At 40.6% G+C, this 23,138-nt stretch overlaps 1 protein-coding gene across 2 annotated transcripts; it reads right to left on the reverse strand.

The window, feature by feature from the left end:
* Window positions 1–6,668: 6,668 nt before the first annotated feature.
* On the reverse strand, window positions 6,669–11,517 carry RPS14 (ribosomal protein S14). 2 transcript variants are annotated; one of them, XM_007473879.2, is made up of 5 exons: window positions 11,283–11,517; window positions 8,699–8,849; window positions 8,441–8,602; window positions 7,160–7,236; window positions 6,669–6,783 (listed from the first exon to the last, which is right to left on the reverse strand). In XM_007473879.2, the coding sequence occupies exons 2-5, from the start codon at window positions 8,845–8,847 to the stop codon at window positions 6,716–6,718; spliced, it is 456 nt and encodes a 151-aa protein (XP_007473941.1). In that variant the 5' UTR covers window positions 8,848–8,849; window positions 11,283–11,517; the 3' UTR covers window positions 6,669–6,715. The 2 variants fall into 2 exon arrangements, with proteins under 2 accessions (XP_007473941.1, XP_001369354.1); XM_001369317.5 differs by having other exon boundaries at window positions 11,199–11,318.
* Between the last annotated feature and the right edge of the window lie 11,621 nt (window positions 11,518–23,138).

The following is a 23,138-nucleotide window of genomic DNA, read 5'->3' on the forward strand; positions in this document are numbered from 1 at the left end:
AAACAGAAGCAAAATAAACTTTGTTTTTCCTTTTTGTTGTCATGTATTATCCTGCCAAGCAGGAGCCCTATGCCTTCTGTGGTTTTCTTCTTGCCCCTAACATCAATAAAACCAAAAAATGTTTTATCAGCTTTAACTTTCATCTCTAACTTCAGCTTGTTAACCCCCCCCCCAAAAAAAATAAATAACCCTTTATCTTCCATGTTAGAATTTAGAATCACTACTGTGTATTGGTTCCAAGGCAGAAGAGTGGTAAAGGCTAGGCAATGCCCAGGGTCACTCAGCTAGATTGTGTCAGAGGCCAAATTTGATCCCAGGGCCTTCAGTCTCTAGGTCTGGCTCTCAATCCACTGAGCCACCCAGCTGCCCCTACTTAAGCTCATTTTGCATTTAACACTATTAAAGGATCTAATAGCTGTTGCTTAGTTGTTTTTCAGTCACTTCTGACTCTTATCACCATTTGGGAATTTTTTTCTTGGCAGTAGTTTGCTATTTCCCTCTCCAGATCATTTTATAGATGAGGAAATGGAGGGAAATAGGACTAAGGGACTTGCAAAAGGTAACATTAAACTAGTAAGTGTCTGAGGCCAGATCTGAACTCAAAAAGTCTTCCTAACTCCTAACCTGGTACTCTATCCACTGTACCACCTAGCCAGCTGATGCCAATAGCTAGCATTTATATATAACTAATTTTTTTTAAGGTTTGCAAAGTACCCTATGACTTTTATCCTCACAACAGTTGAAGTTGATGTGATTATTACTCCCATTTTACAGATGAGGAAACTGAGGTGACTTGCTCAGTATCACACAGCTGAGACCAGATTTGAACTTCCAAACAGCTCTCTGTACTCACTGAACCACCTAGCTACTGTTGTATCTCTTCTCTATTTCCTGTCCTTGCTTCCATCACCTTCATTTGTCTTTTGAAAACTCGAGTTAATGAGTTTTCTTTAGAGCCATGGTCTCTTTAGATAACTCCCCTTCTCTACCTCATGGGAATTATTTATTTATGTCTTTAGAATTTCTTTCCTGAAAGCTTCCTTATGCTTCCTGGGCTGGCTTCTGCAGAATTTTAAGCCCCTGGAATCTCTTTCCTTTTGCTGAACACTGAAATCCAATCTCCAAAAATGTAGACTGTCTAAATGCCTATGAACTATGTCTATCAAATTATATCCCATTTTCTTCTTTCTGACACAGTCTCAAATGGGAAAAGGGAGAGCTTCCCGTTCCTCAAGTTCCTCCATTTTTAAATGCTTTCTTCTCCCTCCTACTTTCAGGGTGAGAAATGACATATTTCTATTTGTGTAGGTTTTACATTCCCTAATAGAGTGGGCTTCTCTGTGCCCCAAGTTCATGCAGCGATGATGGGCAGTTTGTTGCCTTCATCACTCACTCTAGCTAGGACCTGGCTCTGCCTGAGATCTAACTGAGCACCCTTGCAATTTCCTCACCAGATGCCAGGCCACCCAGTCCAGAAATGGAGCAAGGTAGTACTTAACCGTTTCTTGCCTGGGCCTCTCACCCACTCCTCTGAGGCATCTGCTAGGATAATTGGTGCTTCCTTCCTTATCCATTTTCTCCCCAGCTGTGGGTGCAGCCCTGTCCATGCTCCCCTTTCCATTTCTGGAACCTTAATGAAATCGATCTCAGGCTCCACACATCAAGCTCTTATTTTCCAAACCAAATGATCCCTCCCTGACTCCCAAGCACCAGGCTATGCAATTTACTCACTAGAATATAAACTCCTTCAGGGCAGGAACTGACTGCTTCTGTATGTGTAACACCTATTAAACTCTTAGAAAATGCTTTGTAAATCATTCATGCTTTCCTAGTGCCTAGCACAATAGTAGGAATATTGGTTGATGGACCTTGGGCAAGTCACTTAACCCCCATTGCCTAGCTCTTCTGACTTGGAACCAATACACAGTCATGATTCTAGGACAGAAGATAAGAGGGAGGGAGGGAAGGAGGGAAGGAAGGAGGGAAGGAAGGAAGGAAGGAAGGAAGGAAGGAAGGAAGGAAGGAAGGAAGGAAGGAAGGAAGGAAGGAAGGAAGGAAGGAAGGGAGGAAGGGAGGGAGGGAGGGAGGGAGGGAGGGAGGGAGGGAGGGAAGGAAGGGAGGGAGGGAGGAAGGAAGGAAGGAAGGGAGGGAGGCAGGGAGGGAGGGAGGAAGGGAGGAAGGGAGGGAGGGAGGGAGGGAAGGAAGGGAGGGAGGCAGGGAGGGAGGGAGGAAGGGAGGAAGGGAGGGAGGGAGGGAGGGAAGGAAGGGAGGGAGGGAGGCAGGGAGGGAGGAAGGGAGGGAGGGAGGGAGGGAGGGAGGGAGGGAAGGAAGGGAGGAAGGGAGGAAGGGAGGGAGGGAAGGAAGGGAGGGAGGGAGGGAGGAAGGAAGGAAGGGAGGGAGGGAGGGAGGAAGGAAGGAAGGGAGGGAGGGAGGGAGGGAGGAAGGAAGGAGATAGTGGTTAGGTTGCATTTAATTGAATCAGATATAATCACTTCCTCTCACCTGTCTCATTTAGACAAATGAAGTTATCATTAAAACAAGGATTTCTTGGCCTAGGGTCATTAGTAAAAGCTGTCTTCCCCTTCCAGCTCATTCTTCCCCTCCCCAACTCCCAACTCACTACTGTCATTTCTCTATACCACCAGGCTGGTGATATTTCCCAAATTCCTCATTTCTTTGCCTTCTCTCCCAACGAGGAGTCTCCAGCAGTGGTCTCCAAAGTGGAGTACATGCATCCCAAGGACTTGAATAAACACATCCAGTTAAATGTACAAGATGATTCATCAGGGTGCAGACGTGAAATAATAGAACTTATACTTTACGTTTCCTAAAAAATAAAATGTTATTAATGTAGTTTGACATTGATTGGAGCATTCATTTGGCTCCTATTCCTGTAGCTCTCATTTAGTCCCTATATCCCACACAACCTGTCAGAGGGAAGAGGATGAGTTCCACAACACAGAGGGAGGGGTTGACACTTGTGCCCTCACTGGTTAATTCTTTGGGTTTTTCTTTTAACCTTTTACTTTCTGTCCTAGTAACAACTAGACCGCAGGGTAAGGGCTAAGCCAACAAGGTTAAGTGACTTGCCCAAGGTCCCATAGCTAGGAAGTATCTGAGGCCAGATCTGAAACCAGGTCCTCTAGATCCCAGGCCTGGTGTTATTATCCACTGATCCACTTAGCTGCCCACTTGTTTATTCCTTTTCAGTGTATTACAAAATATTGCTGTTTATGTGAATTTTCAGATTCTATTGCTGTTCTATAGAATATTCAGATTCTAGATAACTAAATTAACCAGCCCTAACAAAATGAGTGATTTAAAAGATTCCTGCAAAGAAATTGTAGATTGAAGATACTAATATGAGTGCAAGAAAACCAGAAGATGGCAAAGCTGACATTTTGTTTCAAGTCGAAGCTTGGTCAGCCAAATTTCAAAGGTAAAATTAATGTCAAGATCTTAACAAGTGGTCCAAACACTACCTTTGAAACAATAAAGATCATTTGAAAAATATTTACTCTTTCATACATCCAATAATAAATCTTACCCTAAGTGCATATTGTACCTTTGAAATATTAGCTAATGATAGTATACTACCGTGATTAGCAATACCCCAAAGCTTGTTACTAAAGAGAATTGCCACCTAGAATTAGAGGGAGAAGGGAACAAACATTTATTAAAGGCCTACTATGGGATAGGCACTGTGCAAAATACTTTCAAAATATTGACATTTGCACACCTGAGATATTTGGAAAAAGCATTTTCTAACCTACTTAAAAGTCTTCTGGTTGCAGTGAGTTTTTGAAACCCTTTGTTAGAAATGGAGCAAAAATGCAGCTTGGTTATACTGTGGATGGTGCTGGAATTAGTTCTGAATTCAAATCCTATTTTATAAAACTTGCTCAGATGGAGATCAAGTGCCTTAATTTCTCTGGGTCTGATTCCTGTATAATGGGAATACTACCAACTTTATGGGTTATTGTGAAGATTTAAGATTACAAGCTTTGAAAACCTAGTTACATAAATACTATTATTCCAATTAAATTCTAGGAATTAACATCAGAAACAAAGGAAATTTGATGTTGCTGCTACTAGCCGACACTGAGCTAGGGATTGGAGGTTACAAAAGTACCATACACTCATTTTATCTAGGCAAAACCCTTGCAATTGGAAGGATGAAATTGAAAAAAGGTAGTATAACTTCACACAGCCACACACTATCTTGTGAGAAGCACCTTTGTCAGCTATGGGAACTCCTCAAAACATACAGTTCAGAACCAGACCTTCAAAAATCAGTGTTAAATCATGTTTTATTTAACCCATACCTTCTTAGAATTAATACTGTGTATTGGTTGCAAGAGCAGTAAGGGTTAGGCAATGGGGGTTAAGTGACTTGTCCAGGGTCACAGAACTGTGTCTTGAGGCCACATTTGAACCCAGGATCTCCTGACTCCAGGCCTGGGGCTCTCTCCACAGGGCCACCTAGCTACCCCGCTTAAAATCATTTTGAAAAATGATTGGGGAAGCTAGGTGACTCAGTAGATAAGAGCCCCAGACCTGGGTTCATTATTTGACCACAGACACTTCCTAGCTGTGTGACCCTGGGGAAGTCACTTGACCCCCAATGCCTAGCCCTACAGTGGTGAACCTATGGCATGTGTGCCTTCTCTGTGGGTATATGCACTGTTGCTCTCACCCCAGTTTAAGCTGCTCCCCTCTCCACATGTACCTGAGGACATTCCTCTCATCACCTGTCCCTCTGCCCACCAGCCCAAAGGAAGTGCTTCCTCCCACCTGGGGTAAGGTGGGGAAGGGCAGTTTGGGGGTCTAGTTTGCTGTCACTGACCTAGCCCATAACTTCTTCTGCCTTGAAACCAAAACATAATATTGATTCTAAGATGGAAGGTAAGTTTTTAAAAAAGCTGTCCATCTCATCCTTTGCATGACAAATGTTTACTAGTGGGGCATACAAGTAAAAGTTGAGACTCCAGGATTTAACTGCTTCCATGACTGCAAATATATCTCTGTTGGTCTTTGGCCAACAACTCAAGTAACTCCTGGATTTTCTCATCTTTATAAGTAGAAAATTAGTGCCAACACTAGAGTTGGTGTCAGGCGAGACCTGTATCCAAATTCTCTCACATTATGAGACCATGAGGAAATAACTGAGCTTCCTTTTCCCCATGCACAAAATGGAGGAAACTGCCAACCCGCTAGGATTCTTTCATCAAATGAAAAAGCATGTCTTTTTGAAAACCCTCTAAGTGTTATATAATCACTAACTAATGCCATTTTGACCTGTCAGTCTTTCCAGAGCCAAATTCCAGGCATAGGAATCATCCCTCCAAATTCCAATCCTACCTATGTGATCAAATGCACCTTCTTAATTTAAAATACCAAGGTCACCTTATGAGTTGCATTTATCTCTTCCTTGCCATTCTTAAGACTTGCCTCCTGTGGGAAAACAAAACTAATTGACCCAGGTGAGGATTAGACCAATGTGGGTTTTGCTCTCTAACCACTCAATAAGGATTTAATTCAATGTTTATTTCATCAATTGGGGACACTTCAGAAAACTAAATGGTGGTCTCAGTTTTCTTGGAACTTAAGTCTAAATGTGAATGTGGATCATGAACCCATGACATTTCATAGGACATCTTGCATCAGTCCTCAACCATTTCCCTCAGAATAAGCTCCAGGAGAGTGGCATTTCTTCCTTCTTTGCCCCACCTCAGACTGTGACCTCCTAAAATTGGAAAAAAGCAGGATCCAAGTCTGCTCCATTTTGTCGCATTACTGACAATCTATAAATGCCAACTTTTATTGACCAAGTTCTAGAACATCAGTAGTGCAAAACTCATTCTCATACTACCATAAAGCAACCAGGACTGCCAGACCAAACTGGCCCTCCTCCCTGCAGTCAGGCAAGCTGAAGTAATCCCCTCTCCGTTCACCTTCCCTTGAACCTCATTTTCTACTTTTAGAGCTAAGGGACAAAGGTAAGAAGACATAATTAGAGAAATACTGAAGGAATTAAGCTTGCTTACTGTGTTTCTCTGAAGAGAAACACAGTCTGTCTCCTGAATGTTAGTTTCCAAAACAATAAAAACTAATAAGCAACATGAATTTTGCATTTTTAAATCGAAAGAACATTAAAAAATATAACATTTCTCTTGTGTTTCAAAGATTAATTATGATTCATTTCATCTCTTATAACTAAAGCTTAATATAATTTTAAAGGCTTTATGGATCATTTAATCCAATACTCAGAGATGGGCCAATTGAGGCCAAGAGGAAACAAGTTACCACAATCACAAATATTTAATCAATAGGATTCTATTCTATTCTAAATCTATTCCATCATTGGTGCATAAAATACTGGGCAACATTAAGAACAACCTTCGGATTACAATGGTCAACAATGTAGAATATAATTTAGGAATTAACAATTCTACACAAGAAACATTGATTTCAACCAAGCAATCTTGACTGGTCAGTTCTTTCTTTAACTTAACATTTATTATTGCTGTAAAGTCTCCTTCCCTAATATATGACCTGAACAAGGGGCCCTAGGCCACAAACAAAATCCTTGTAAGACAAAACAGGGTACACACAGCAAAGTGGACAACACCAGAGAGAATTTACCATGAGAACACCAAAGGCAAACAGACCATTGTGACATCTTTATTGACAAAAATAATCCAGCAAACAAGATTCACAGTCGGCGACCACGACGACCACCCTTTCTGCGAGTGCTGTCAGAGGGGATGGGAGTGACATCCTCTGTACAAAGGAAAAGAGAAAACCATCATGTTCCTGGGATCTAATAATACCTGGAAGTTTTCAAATATATAATCACAGAATATTAGAGCTGTAAGAGACCTTAGAACACTCTAGAATGGGTTCTACCAGAGTAGAGAACAGATCTAGGAATTACAATAAAAATCAGGCCAAAGACACGCCTACTGAGAACAAGGGGGCATGGCACTTTTGGTGATGAAATGACATGTGGTCTTCCTGGTAAGGATTGTCAGATCAGAAAGAAGCACCTTCAACATTCATCTAGCATTGGACAGAACTTGCAGCTATCTAGTCCAGTCAACTGTGGACCTCAAGTTCTTTGGAATTCTACATAAGCAACAAGAAAGGAGTAACTCACCAATCCGCCCAATCTTCATTCCAGAACGTGCCAGAGCTCTCAGGGCTGACTGAGCACCAGGGCCAGGTGTCTTGGTCCTGAGAAAAATCAACAAATCATTAAAAAAAATCCTTGACCTGGTCCTGAGCTAAAAGTTTCAACTTAAACACCTACTCATCACTATGGGTTTCAATTGCAGACTATATTACAGAACATTCCATGGTTATGAAGGACCTTATATACATTTTCTCATATGACCCTCACAACAACCCTGTCAAGTGGGCAAGGCTGTTGTGGCGACTTAGTGGTGTCTCTATCTTATGGATGAGAAAGTGGAAGTGTTCAGGGTTTTACAATGAATAAGTTGCATTGTCTCTAGCATATTGTTAATCCCCCACCAGTAAAACAGGAATAACAAAGCCCACTGGCTTGTAAAAGTGACCAGAAAAACACCAAACCTCTATTTTCACAAGATAACTGATCTTCTAACAGCCTTACTCTGATGCCTTAGATTGGCATGTGACACAAAGTTCTCAAAGGCAAAATGAAAGGAGCTAAAGATACATATATCAATTTAGAAAAGCTTTGACATCTCCCCATTTACCACCATCCTAATGGAGAACTGATAGGCTAACCTTTAAAGGTGTGAAGGTACTGAAGTCTGTGGCTAGAAAGAAAGCACCTGTGCTAAGGAAGCTAGAGATTCTCTGCCAAGTAGGCCCAGCACACCTGCCTAAGAGGCCCTTTTCATAGGCTTCCAGGACAGTGCTGGATGAGCTTTTCAGGGCTGACCTAGATGGCAACACAAACCGAAGACCTGAAGAAGAATAAAAACCTATTCCATCCAGGATTTCTCTCCATTCTGGGCACTCAGTCCATCATTCCCAGGACTGGTGTTCTCTCTTAATATACACTTTAAGACTCTAGCCTTATATTCCTTCCCTTACTGATAGCCAGACTGCAACTCCCACATAGTTCTGGAGACCATAAACTATGGCACTTGGGCACCATATGCAAGGTTGTCTAGGCACAGTAACTGCAAAGGTTTGATCCAACGGAAGCTTAAGAACAGATGACATTTCCCCTGTATTATGGTACAAAAACCAAACCCATAGTCAGGGGACCAAAATTCAACTCCTAGCTCTTTTTCTTACAGCCTCTAGTGTCAAGCAAGTCATTGTGGATTAGTAGGAATGGTCAGACTATGACTGGGTATGGGATGATAGTTTTTTTATTTCCAAGATGGTCTCCTTTCCATGAGACCATACCACCTCACTCAAGATACCAGAGAACAACACGTACCTATTTCCCCCTGTGGCCCGAAGTTTGATGTGAAGGGCAGTGATGCCTAGTTCTTTACATCTCTGGGCAACGTCCTGAGCAGCCAACATAGCAGCATAGGGAGAAGATTCATCTCTGTCAGCCTTGACCTTCATCCCACCAGTCACTCGGCAGATGGTTTCTCTGCAAAGATGCCATAAATTAATCAAAACAGTACAGTTGAATGTTAAGTGGGAAGACAGTCAAGATTATTCCTAGGACCTTTATTCAGATACTTACTTGCCAGAGAGATCAGTCACATGGACAAAGGTATCGTTGAAAGAAGCAAAGATGTGGCAGACTCCAAACACATTTTCTCCCTCTGCAACCTGAGGTCCAAGGCTGATGACCTGTTCTTCCTTCTTTTCCTTCCCCTTGCGAGGTGCCATTTCTGGGCAAAAGAAAAAAACAAAACAAAGCATTCTTTCACATATGGAAAATCAGGCCATTTTTCTATTTGTAATTTCAGACTATATGATTCATAAGATTTCTCACTCTAGAACTAGAGTAAATGATACAACATTTTCACATGTTTCAAAAACATCACATGGAGGCAATGCGCATTAAAACTACATGCTAAAAGAGAAATCAGGTTGTGGTTTACCATATAAAAGCTTACAGTCCAAGAAATTTTTAAATGCTCATTTTAAACCAGATTTCGGGGGGAAGCTGGGTAGCTCAGTGGATTGAGAGTCAGACCTAGTGACAGGAAGTCCTAGGTTCAAATGTGGCCTCAGACTCTTCCTAGCTGTGTGACCCTAGGCAAGTCACTTGACCCCCATTGCCTAGCCCTTACCACTCTTCTGCCTTGGAGCCAATACACAGTATTGACTTCGAGACGGAAGGGCCTAAAAAAATAAATAAAAAGATAAACCAGATTTCATACAGGAAGCCCACAAGTGTCTGAGTCAGGCAGCATGGAATAATTAAAATAATCCCAGACAAGAAACCATAACACACAAGCTTAACTCTTAGTCTCTTCATCTGTGTGACTTCCAGTGTTCACTATCTATCTGGTTTGTAAGTAAAGAAATGTTAAATACGAACTATTGTTAAATGGCAAAATTAGTTGCATGCTGGTGAAACTTTGGGGTTTGGAGGTGCTGTGGAAAAATGATTCCCTAGTTGCATTTAAGAGGAAAGCTAACTAATGGGGGGGGGGGGGGGGAAGGAGCATTCATTTTGGATTCAGAAGGATTTTGGATTCAGAATTGACTACCTGTCAATTGCATATTTGGGCAAGTCACTGGATTTGTAGGCGTTTGCCTACAAATTAGGGGGGAGTAGATATTTCACCTTTATGTAATGCTTTTTTATTTTAAAATTTCTTTGAAGGGAGGCAGGCTTAGGAATGGGACGGAGTTTAAATTTTTCCCTACTACATCCCACTTCTTGAAATTTAACTCATGTAAGTCAATCAATGTTGAAAGGGCCATAGGGAAATTTGCACATTGTTGCACTACTGGTGGATCTGGAAAACAATTTGGAATTTGGCACACACAAAAAAATCACTAATGAAAGCTATAACCACTGCCAGGTTATGTGCAAAAAAGAAAAATCTAAGAGGAAAAGGTCTTTTATGGACAAAAATTTATGGCAGCTTTCTGAAGTGACAGAAATCTTAAAACTAAAGGATATCCATCAATCAAGGAATGGCTGAAAAGATGTGGTATATGAAGTGAGATAAGAATTTTTAAAAAAGATTTCAAAATGGCATGGAAAGTAACAGAACAAAATAAGCAAAAGTTGAACAATTTGTGGTATTAGATTATGAAAACAACAATTTTGAGATACTTTAAAGACTAAAATGAAGGGGCAGCTAGGTGATTCAGTGGCTAGTCAGCTCTAGAGACTAAAAAGTCCTGGGTTTAAATCTAGCCTCAACATTTTCTAGCTGTGACCCCCCACTGCCTACTCCTTACCCCTCCCTCTTCTGTCTTAAAACCAATACACAGCATTGATCCTTAAGACAGAAGGTAAGGATTAAAAAGAAAGGAATGAAATGAGCAGAACCAGGAAAACAAGTTATACACTAACATCAATGTTGTAAAAACTTTGAAAGCTGCATTCGATACAATGATCATTCATGATTCTAGAGGACAATCCAGAGACATTTTCTACACACGACCACTGTTGGCCCATTGAGTTGTTAAAAAGTTTCTTCTTTTTTATAGGGTCGGGAGGGAAAAATAGATGTCTCTGAATTTGAAAAAGAGGTAAAGGAAGGGATTTGTTACGGCTGTAAATATTGCACATTTCGTACGGGATCACCGCATTAACAGTTTTACTTTGTTGCAAGAGATCTTAGGAAGTGGGAGTAATAGTGTATCTAATGTAAAAATACACACACGAGCGCAGCCATAAAAAGAAGTTGGATTACGATTTCTAAGATTGCTTCTAACACAACATTTTAGGTCTTTTCCACGTGTTACTGAAAAGGACTAAATCAGTGCTAGAAAAGCGCAGGGAAGGGCTGTGCCGGGCGGTCGCCACCACCACCACCCCCGCCCGAACTCCCGGGTTGTGCCCCACAGTCCCATAGCCCAGAGGGTCTCCCAGCCAGGTATCCGCGTCTTCCAACCCCCGTTCCCAGGAGAAGACTTCTCCGCTCCGGCCGCCAGGCCCCACCCCCGTCGCGCTCCTCCCCGGGCCTCCGAGCCCCCCTTCTTCGCCCGTCCCTGAACCCCTCGACCTCCTTCCCAAACAAAAAGAGGTAGCGATGAGGGGACACAGCCCTAACCTCGCGTCTGAGAACTCCCTGTGACCTCCCGAGGTTCCGAGTCCAAGGATGGGGACCGATGGTACGGAGGCCGCAGCCACTTACCTGCTTGTTCACTCGGGCCGCCAAGACCGGAAAGGGAAAGCAGAGAGTCACGGGGTCCGGTGTCATCTGGGATTACCCGGAAGTTGTACGTCAGCGCGCAGGAAGTGAATAGATGAGTTGATTACTGCGCATTTCCTGAAGAAAAAAGTAAAACGTACACCCTAAGGGACTGAAATTATTAACTGGACACTGGGAAAGAATGAAACTTAAGTAACTTGGAGGAATAGTTTTATACGTCATACGGGAAGAGGAAGAGAAGTGATTCAAAATGACGGCGTCCAAGGGGCGCGCTATCGAGACCCTTTTCCAAGATGTCTGCCTCCATGCCTAAACCAGTTCCTCCGTACATTCTCACCGGAAGCAGAAGTGAAATAATATCTTTAAAACCTAATGTAACGAGGGTGAGAAGGAGAATTGTGATTATTACAGCTAACAAAAAAAACCCTCTATTGAATAATGTTTTAATGTCTACCAAAAAAATTGCTTCACAATAAACCTCTGAAATAAACGTATCTTTTTAATCTGCCCATTTTGCAGAGGACAGTGGAGAAATTACTTTACTGAAGTACACGGCTAATAAGACTCCAAATCAAAATTAGAATTTACATAAATCTGAGTAGCCCCCATCTGCATTGGTAAGAGGAATTTTTCTCCTAGAGCCTTCCCTATACCTACAAATTCACTGATCTGGGCCGAGAAAGGAATTAAGGAGGAAATTCCCAAATAGCAATTGGTGCTGGGGGCAGGGCCTGGCCTGGGGAGTAAATTTGAGAGAGAGGTTAAGAGGCGGGGAGAAAGAGTATCATCAATCAGTAAACAATCAATAAGCATTTTTACAAGTATCATCTTAATCAATGAGTAGTTTTTGAACATCAGCCGTGAGAAATTATGCTATAGTGGGAAGAGCTATGGACTGGGAGGGATGGGGTGTTAAGGTCAGAAGACCTAAATTGTAGCTCTTGCTCCATCATTAACTTTCTCTGTGGGGTGGAACAAATTATTAATCCTCTTTTAGGCTCAGTTCTAAAATGTAACAAATAAATATACTTAGTTTAAAAATAAATACATGAAATAAATAGGGCAGCCTAGATGATTTCTTAGGTCCTTCCAAGATCTTATATTCTATGTATAAAAGGACTTTTCATCATCCTATACTCAAGATACTATGAGGAAGATTGAAACTCACATCCTAGGGCCATCGTTGGAAAGTATTGGAAAGTTTCCTTTTTGTCCCAGGATTGTCTAACTAGAACACTCTTGGTCCCAGAATTTCAGAATTCCAAGAAAGGACCTTTATAATCTGCCCCCCCCCCCCCATCTTTAATCCTTCTCACTCCCCACTTCTAAACCAATGTCAATTCTATACTCTCAATCCTTTCTTCCATTCTACTCGGTCCCAGGCCCTTTGCCTTTACCTCCTTCCCTATTAGCTGAAACCCCTCCTTCCCTCTTTTTTTAGAATCTCAGTGGCCCCTGGCTTTATTAACCATTTCTATGGCACCTTTGTCCCTTAGTCTTCAGCCTCATTAATCTCTGAGAAAGGGCTACTGGATGTAATGGCTGTGGGGCCCTGTGATCCCAGAGTCTCCACTGTATGATTGGATAAGAAGGATAAGAAACAGTTCCTGCAGCAGCTCTTGGCTCCCCTGATGCAAGACAGAGTTTTTGTTGTCTCTTTATCATCTTGCCCCCACCCCTTTAAATTCATACATTCCCTAAAGTTCTGTTCCCTGCCCTTTTTACTCTCTACAAGGCTCACAAGTCTGTCTCCAGCTACAATCTTTCCCCGCACATTCAATTCCACATTTCTCTTTGCTGGCATCACCAGGCCTTTCAAACTTCATATGCTGTGAATTGAGCTCTACTGCTTCTTTTCTATACTAGCCTTAACTTTTAATTTCTCTACTTTTGTCAAGAGCATCAATATACATCCTTCCACAATTTCCCAAGTTTACAACTTCTGAGGTATCCTTGATTCTTGGAAGATCCTCCTTCACTCTCTAAATACAAGCCAGGTCTTATCTCTCCCATCTTTTGTACCCATCCCTGCTTCACTTATACAACCACACTAGTTCAGGCCCCCATCACCTCTCACCTGGACAATTGCAATAACTTCCTAATTGGTCTCTCTGCTTTAAAGATCTCCTTTCTCTAATTCATTTTCTATATAGCTGCAAAATTGGTAACGCATCTGTAAGGCACAGGTCTAACTAACCATGTTACTTCCCTGCTGCTAGGCAATCCTGTTCTACCTGCCTAATCAACTCGATAACCCCACAGTGGCTCTTCCAAACCTTTTTCATCCCTTCTCAGCCTTCCAATGAGTCCTTCTCCCCCTACTTTCTCAGCTGAGAACCTTGTCTCACATTTTATAGAAAGAAAAAAAAAATAGAAGCCATTTGCTATGATCTCCTCCCCTTTTCCTTAACTGCTATCACACATGTATCCTTTGTCACTTTTTCCTTCTTTATTCCTTCATGAAGAAATGGTCTTATTATTTACCGAGGCTAAACCCTCTACAAGTAATTTTGTACAAATTTCTAGAAGTAGTCCCATTCCATCATGTTTCTTCCAATAGATTGCCCCTTCTGTCATCTCTACTATCATTTGTTTTCAATTTCTCTTGATCCACTAACTCATTCTTTAAAGCCTTCAAATGTGCCTCTGTCTTCCCCATTCTGAAAAAACTTTGATCCTTCTCATCCCTGCTAACTATCATCCTTCCCTTTGTAGCTAAACTTCTTTAATCTGAAATTTTTTTAACAATTACATTTAATAACAAATTTCCATATGAATTTTCCAAAGTTATATGATCCAAATTATCTCCTTCCCTCCCCCCTCCCAGAGCTGGCAAGCAATTCAATCTGGGTTACACATGTATTAACACTATCATGCAAAACATATTCTCATACTGTTCATTTTTGTAAGAGAATAATCATATAAAACCAAAACCCCAAAACATAAACCCAAATAAACAAGTGAAAAATTGTTGGCTTTGATCTGCAATCTGACTCCAACAGTTCTTTCCCTGAAGATAGATAGTATTCTTTGTCCTAAGTCCCTCAGAATTGTTCTGGATCATTGTATTGCTGAGAGCAGCTAAGTCTGTCACAGTTGATCATTCCACAATATTGCTATTACTGTGCCCGATGCTAAACTTCTTTAAAAGCCCATCTACATTAGGTGCCTCCACTTTCCTCTCACTGTCTTCTAAACTCCTCATAATCTGCCTTCGGACTTTATCTCTACTGAAACTGCTCTTTTCAAAGTTACTAATGATCTTTTACTTACCAAATTCAATGATCTTTTCTCAATCCTTATTCTCTTTGACCTCTCTGGGGCCTTTGACACTGTTCATTACTTTCTCTTCCTTGATAACTCTCTTCTCTCCAGTTTCTGGGACTCCACTCTCCCCTTCTTGGTTCTCTTATTTTTCTGGCTGTTCCTTTTCTTTCTTCTCTGCTGGATCTCTTCCAGATCATGCTTTCTAACCTAAGGTATCCTTAAAGGTTCTGCCCTGGACTCTCTTTTTCTTTTATACTGCTTCACTTGGGGACTTCACCAACTCCAGTGGATTTAATTACCATCTTTATGTTGATGATTTTAAAATTTACCTTTCATCCCCTAGTCTCTCTGCTGGCCCCAATCTTGTATCTCTAAATGTCTTTCAGATATCTTGAACCAGATATCCCATAGACATCTTAAACTCAATATATCCAAAATGGAACTCATTTTCTTTCCTCCAAAACACCTCCCTCCACCTCCCCCATCTTCCCTATTACTATAGAAGTCCTCACTGTCCCAGCTTAGGAGCCATCCTCAATTCCTCATTAGCTCTTACCCACCATATCCAATCAGTTGCCAAGACCTATCCTTTATATCTGTAACATCTCTGTAATATTGCTTCTATCTTCTTTCCTCTGATACTGCCACCACTCTGGTGTGGGTCCTCATCACCTCATACCCTGACTATTGCCATAACCTGCTGGTAGGTGGGCTGCTACTTCAAGTCTCTCCTTACTCCAATCCATTTTCCATCCAGCCACCAAAGTGATTTTCCTAAAACACAAGTTCAACCCTATCAAAAAAAAACCTCTGTGACACAGATGCAATTTTCCTAAAATGTGGGTTTACTTCAGTACACTCCAATGGTTTCCAATTGCCTGTAGGATCAAATACAAACTGATTTATTTGACATTCAAAGCCCTTCATAACCTGGCCCCTCCTGCCTTTTGGGGTTTCTTATAACTTACCCCCAGACAGGTCCTGTTCACTCCAGTGACAATTAGTCTCTTGACTGTTCCACAAACAGATTATTCCTCTCAGTTCCAGATAGTCTCCTTGGCTAATCCCACCACACCTGGCACCCTCTCTTTTGTTCTAACTACTGACCTTCCTGGCTTCCTTTTAGTCCCAGATAAAATCCTTTCTCCCACCTGAAAACTTTACCAACCCAACCCTTCTTAATTCAAGTGTTTTACCTCTGTTAATTTGTATTTAGCCTATAGCTTGTTTGTACCTATTTGTTTGCTCTTTCCCCCATTAAACTGGGAGCTCCTTGAGGGCAAAGACCCTCTTTTGCCAATGCTTAACAGTGGTTGGCATAGACTAGGTGCTAATAAATATTTATCAACTTAAGATGCAGCTTAGGTACCATCTTAAAGAAGGCTTTGCTGAACCACTTTCAAGGCCATTAGATGGCGCTGTGGATAGAAAACTGGACCTGGAGTCAGGAAGAACTGAGTTCAGATTTAACCTCAGACACCTACTAGCTGTGGATCCCTGGGCAAGTCACCAAACCTCTGTTTGCCTCAGTTTCCTTATCTGTAAAATAGAGATAATAGCACCCATTTCACAGGCTTATTATGAGGATCAAATGGGATTATGTTTGAAAGGTGCCTGGCATATATTAGGCACTATATAACTGTATTCCCCCATCCCCAGCTTCCAAAAAAATGTCTTCACTCAAGTAGTCACTTAATACATTCATTCCATAGGTGCAGCCAGTGCTCTAAACATTGTAACTAAACATCCTCTCTGAGGATGACCATTGAGACAAATAATTCTTTTCCTCTTTTCTTTTTTTCTTCCAGGTTTAATTTTATTTTGAAATATTTTTCCATGTTTCCATGATTCATTTTCTTTCCCTTCCCTCTTCCTTGCCCCCTCCCAGAGCTAACAAGCAATTCCACTGGGTTGTACAAATGTTATCACTTGATACCTATTTCATATCATTCATTTTTTCTATAGAGCAATTTTAAAAAGCCTAACCCCCAAATCACATACCCATATATACATGTGATAAGTGATGTCATATGTTTTGCTTTTGCATTTCCACTCCCATAGTTCTTTCTCTCAATGTGGATAGCATTCCTTCTTATAAGTCCTTCAGGAGTGTCCTGGCTTGTTGCATTGCTACTAGTAGCAAGGTCCATTACATTGGATTGTTCCACAGTGTTTTACTTTATGTGTACAATGTTCTCCTGGCTCTGCTCATTTCCTTCTGCATCAGTTCAATGAGGTTCTGCCATTTCATATAGAAATCCTCCAGATCATTAGTCTTTACAGCACAATAGTATTCCATCACCAACATATACCACAATTTGTTCAGCCATTCCCAATTGATGGGCATCCCCTCATTTTCCATTTTATTGCCACCACAAAGAGTGCAGCTATGAATATTCTTGTACAAGTCTTTTTCCTTATTATCTCCATTAAGACAAATCTTGAGGTGAGGAAAGGAGGAGACCTGGAAAATAAACAATAAAGTTTCTGAGCTAAGTTGAGTTGTTACCTATTCCACTGAGAATACTGTCCAGCTATAGAGAGGCGCAAAGAAATTGGAGGTCAGGTTTCCAGATATATCAGTTGATACTAATTTATTACCTAGGGACTCTGGCTTTAGTCTTTTCCTTCATCCCCACACCATTAAAGCAAACTTGACCAGCACACTGAACAAAATACCAACCTCTTGATGTTGTTCAATAACAATATTTCCTTATTAAGGGGATAAGAATAACAAGAATATGATTAAGAGACATGATTTACCCTCTTCAGGCCTGAATATAAAATAAGGATGTTGGACTGAATGACCTCTAATGGCCTTAACACATCTAAGACCTAAAATCCTAGGAGTCTAAAAATAAAATAAAATAAAATCTTAGGCATATCTTGGGCATCTATTTGTTATAATATATTCTATAGACTTAAAAAAAAGAATTAAAGAGTTCCAGGGAAGCAAATTTCAATTAATATCAGGAACAACTTCCCAACACTCAGCTCTCCAACAATGGAATAGGTTGCCTCATGAGACAGTAAGTTCCCTGTCATTGAATCACCAGGTGGCACACTAGATAGAGCTCCAGGTGTGGAATCAGGAAGACCTGAGTTCAAATCTAGCTTCAGACACTTTCTAGCAGGTGACCTTGAGCAAGACACTTAACCCTGTTTACTTAGCTCTTGTCCTTCTGTCTTAGAGTTGTTACTAAGACTGGAGGTAAGGGTTTGAAATTAAAGTGTATATATACATATATATGTGTATGTGTAGTTTACATAGAATATTCATATATTCTATATATAGTTTATATTTTTCACATTTTTCTTCAACTTGACTTATTTGATTTTTTAAATTCCTTTTTGAGTTCTTCCAGAGCTTGTGACTAATTCCCATATTTTGGGAAGATTTTGCATATGTTTGCTTGTATCTTACCATCTCCTGTTGCTTCTATGCTTTGCTCTTTTCCCCCTATAAATTATCATAGGTCAAGAGTTTTTTTTATTGCTGTTTGCTCATTTTCCTGCCAGTGGACTGGGAAATCTGCTTGTTGCTGGCCATTTCTGTCTTAGCTTCTGGCTCACAGGTTTATAGCCTGGTTCACAGGGTTTTACTCTGGGGCTGTCTTTACTGCTGCAGTAGAGGCTTGAGTGCTCCCAGCCCTGTGGACCTCCAGACCTCACTGCCAGGGCCTGGGACTTGGAGGGGTGGGTCTGAGGGGCTCTTTTGTTGATGTGGCATGTGACCCTGGATCAGGAAGTTGTCTACACCCTGGTTTTTAAGTCTGGTGTGGTGGTGATGGTGGTGGGGTAGGGATTGCACTTTTCTGTTTGTAGTTTTGCTTCTGGTTCCCCCCTAGTATTGTGGAAATCCATTCTCTCTGCCTACCTTTCATGCTGTGTTCAGTGGGAGAAACTCTCTTACTCATCCTGCTTTGACTCCTGTCCTTTTGAGGCAGCTTTTAAAGATCAGTTTGAAATGATATTTAGAGTGACTTCAGGCTCTGCTACTAAGCCACCATCTTGACTCCACCTCTGGTTTATATATAAATATATTTTTACACACACACACACACACACACACACACACACATATATATATATATATATATATATATATATACCCTTCCAAGGTTAGATGAGGGATACCATGAAGAGGACTCCTGCTCAGGTATTAGTTTAGAGAAGATACACTTTGAGGTCTCTGCTAACCCAAATTCTAGAACTCTGATGGCTTTTCATGCATTATTTCTATCTCTTCATCTAGGAGTCAGAATGTGTTAGAAAATAAGAAGTGCCACAAACACCTATTTCATTTCTAATTTTTCTAACAAGGAGGGTGATCTTTTGAATGTAAAAGATAGAACAAAGTTGGTGAGAGGGCATTGAAACCCAAGGTTTGTGAAGATCTGATGAGAAAACACCTACCTGCCCAGAGTGAGTTCAAGTGGCTAAACCCAAGGAAAAGGAAAGGGAAAAGGACTTAAAGTATTAATTAAATGTGGTTGCTAGTCAGTGATCTTTGAGAAATCATAGAGGAAAAGGAAAGGTGCTAGAGAAAGCTATGTCCTTAAAAAGTTAGCTCATTGCTGTATTGTACATTAAGGTTGTAAAATTTTTCATACCTTTTTCTTTTCTTTTCTTTTCTCTTTTCAACCCTTACCTTCATCTTAGAATCATATTGTGTATTGGTTCCAAGGCAGAAGAGTGGTAAGGGATAGGCAATGGGGGTCAAGTGACTTGGCCAGAGTCACACAGCTAGGAAGTGTCTGAGGCCACATTTGAACCCAGGACCTCCCATCTCTAGGCCTGGCTCTCAATCCACTGACATCTAGCTGCTCCCATATCTTTTTCTTGATTTTCACAAACATTCTGTGAGGCAGATGCTATTATTATCTCCATTTTACAAATGAGAAAACTGGGCACAGAAGAAGTAAATTGTTTGTCCAGTTTGAAATATCCAATTGCAATAGATGATGTGGGATTGAACCTCAAGGGAAAGACTAAGGCTAGGAGTCATCTGTCCATAGGTGTTGATGAGATGAGCAAAAGAGAATATGGAGCAATAAAAGATGAGGGTCCTAGAAAGAACCTTGGAGAATACCCACAGTTGGGGAACCTGATGTGGATGATGACCCACTAAAGGAGCTTGATAAGGATTGGTCAGATAGGTCAGGAAGCATACCAGGAGAAGGGAGAAGGTGGTCAATAGTATCAAATACTGCAGTTAAGTCAAGAAATACTAGAGTTGATAAAGGTCCAATTGTCATCAGATTTGGCAATTAAGATTGAGTATTGGTAACTTTGGAGAGAGCTGTTTTGGTTTGAGGAATGACAAAAGCTGGATTGGAAAGTGAAGTGAGTGAAAGTGAAAAGTGAATGTATGCTTTTTCAAGGAGAAAGGAGGTTATAAACTAAATGCCCTTCTCTTGCCCTCCTTCAAGAATTCAAATTTAACAAACATTTTATACTACTTAGTATCTATAAACCACTGTTGTTGCAAACTAGAAGTGACACTAGTCAAGATGATGGAGTTGCACTCCTTGTTCCTCCTTGCTATTTAAATGCTATCCTTATACCTCCCTTACTCAGTAACCTCTTTTCCTTTGGGCTTCACCCAATCCATATTTACCACCCAGTCAAGATTCTGGTATCCATTATCTACTGGCCATGGAAATATTCTAAATGAGTTCCCTGCTGACCATGAGGACACTCCTTAAATGGGTTCCATGCCTAGCTCATAATTTCCTTCCTTCTTTCCCAATTCTTGCCCTCATAGTACGGGACTTCAGCATTCATATTGATACTCCCAAACATTCCAGTCTCCCAGTTCTTTTCACTTATTTCCCTTGATTTATTTCTTTACCCTACCTCAGCTATATGCAGAGATGATCATACTCTTGATCTTGTCATCGCTCATGAATGTTCCATTTCCACGTTTATGAACTAAGAAACTCCCTTATCTGATGACAACCTATTGTCATTCCATTTCTCTCTCTGCCTCAAAATCCTGCACCCTGATTTTTGTCTTTGCTGTGACCTTCACTGTGACCTCCAATCCTTGGATCTTTTGACCCTTTAGTTCCTTCCCAGGCCACATCATCCTGCACCAGCTACGTTTTCTTCACTACCCAGTCTTCACTCTTGGCTGAACTCGTTGTACTCCACCCTATCCTCTTCTTTCAAGATCAGCCAAGTCTTAGACTTGGATTAACCCCATCACTCTAGTTCGTGAGCTGCTGAACAAAGTCGCAAAGAATCCCAAAGCCATTCTGATCGAGTATACTACAAATTTACATTACATAATCTCAAGTGAGTTCTCACTGTAGCAAGGCAATCTTTATACAGCCCTAACTGATTGACTATCTCACTCACCTCACACCTTTCCTAAACCTTTTATCTCTCCTTAAAGTCCTCTTAGTGAGAACTTTATCTCATATTTCACTAAAAAACTGAGACCATTAGCAGAATTCCCCTATATCCCTGTCTCCTTGTCACACATCACACAGATAGATGCCTTCTGCCACTATCTCCTCTTTTACACTTCTCTCACATAAAGAGGTTGCCCTTCTCATTGCCAAGGCTAAACCCCCACCTACACAAATGAACCTATACTATCCCTTCTCCAGCATATTGTCCCCACTGTCATTTCCACTCTCACTAATCTTCAGTCTCTTCCTGTCTACTTGGTTGCTTTCCAACAGCCTACAACTATACTCATGTCTCCCACACATTCAAAAAACTTACACTTGAGCTACCCATCCCCAAAAGCCATAATCCCATTTCTCTCTTCCCTTTTGGATTAGACTCTTTATGGATATCTATGTTTGCCTCTACTTACCTTACCCTTCCTTACTTTCTTCTTAAATCTCTGAGGCATGGCTTCTAAACTCATTATTCAATTAGAAAAAACATTCTCTCCAAAGTTACTAATGATTTCTCAGTCACCAAATCTAGTGGCCTTTACTCAATTTTCATCCTTCTTGGTCTCTTTATAAGTCTTTGACATTTTATTTTTACCAATTACACATAATAAAAAATTTCCATGTAAGTTTTCCAAACTTATATGATCCAAATTATCTCCCTTCCTCCCTTCCCTCCCCTTTCCCAGAGGCTGCAAGCAATTCTATCTGTATTATTCATGTATTATCATGCAAAATATTCCCATACTATTCATTTTTTAATAAGAATAATCTTATAATATCAAAATATAATCCCAAATAAACAAGTGAAAAATCACATGCTTTGATCTGCATTCTGAATTAACAGTTCTTTCCCTGGAGGTAGATAGCATTCTTTGTCCTAAAGTCCTCAGAATTGTCCTGGATCACTGTATTGTTGGGACTAGCTAAGCCTCTCATAGTTGATCATTCTACAATATTGCTGCTACTGTGTACAATATTTTCCTAGTTCTGCTTATTTCACTTTGTATCAGTTCATGTAGGTCCTTCCAGCTCTTTCTGAAATTATCCTGTTCATCATTCCTATTCAGCACAATAGTATTTCTTTACCATCATATACCATAACTTGTTCAGCCATTTTCTAATTGATGAGCATCAAACCTTTGACATTTTAAAAAAATTAAGTTTAATTAATTAATTTAGAATATTTTCCCATGATTACATGATTCATGTTCTTTCCCTCCCCTCCTTCCTCTCCCATAGCCAATGAGCAATTCCATTGGGTTTTACATGTGTCATTCATCAAGACCTATTTCCATATTATTAATATTTGCACTAGGGTGATCATTTAGAGTCTACATCCCCAATCAAAGCCCCATTGGACCATGTGATCAAGCAGCTGTTTTTCTTCTGTGTTTCTACTCCCCCTGTTCTTCCTCTGGATGTGGATAGTGTTTTCATGACACTGTCCTCTCTTGGTTCTCTTCCTGCTTTTCAGACTTTGTCTTCTTAGTTTCTTTTGCTGTATCCTTATCCAAATTATAAACACTAATTGTGAGTATCCCCCAAGGTTGTCCTATGCCTTCTTTCCTTCTCTCTCTTTTCTTCTATTTTAATTGTTGATCTCATCAGTTCCCTTAGATTCAACTCTTATCTCTATGCTTATGATTCATAGGTCTACTTATCTAGCCTAAACCTCTCTTTTGGCCTCCAGTCTCATATCTCCAACTTCTTATCATTCATCATGGACCAGATATCCTGTAAACAACTTAACATGTTCAAAACTAGACCTATTTTTATATTTTTTTACCAAATACTCTTGACTCTTCCTAATTTTCCCATTACTGTCAACTGTTTTGCCATCCTTCCAATCTGTCATCCTTACCTCCTCACTCTCATCTTGTCCTATATCCAAACTGTTGCCAAGTCCTGCTAATTCTTCCTCACAGTCTCCCTCATATACCACCTTCTCTTCTCTGACATTATTTCTAAGCTGTTGCTGATTAGAGAGACTTCCAAAGACAAAGGGAGGACAATCCTAAATAAAGAATGACATCCATAAGAAATAAGATGGAACAGAAGTCTGGTTTACTGAAACAGATAATAAGTAAAGGAGAACCAGGAGATAAGGAAGGAAGGGAACAAGCATTAATGAACTGGCTTTAGTGCTTTTACAAGTATT

This window comes from Monodelphis domestica, chromosome 1, assembly GCF_027887165.1.
Source record: "Monodelphis domestica isolate mMonDom1 chromosome 1, mMonDom1.pri, whole genome shotgun sequence".
NCBI classification, from domain to species: domain Eukaryota; kingdom Metazoa; phylum Chordata; class Mammalia; order Didelphimorphia; family Didelphidae; genus Monodelphis; species Monodelphis domestica.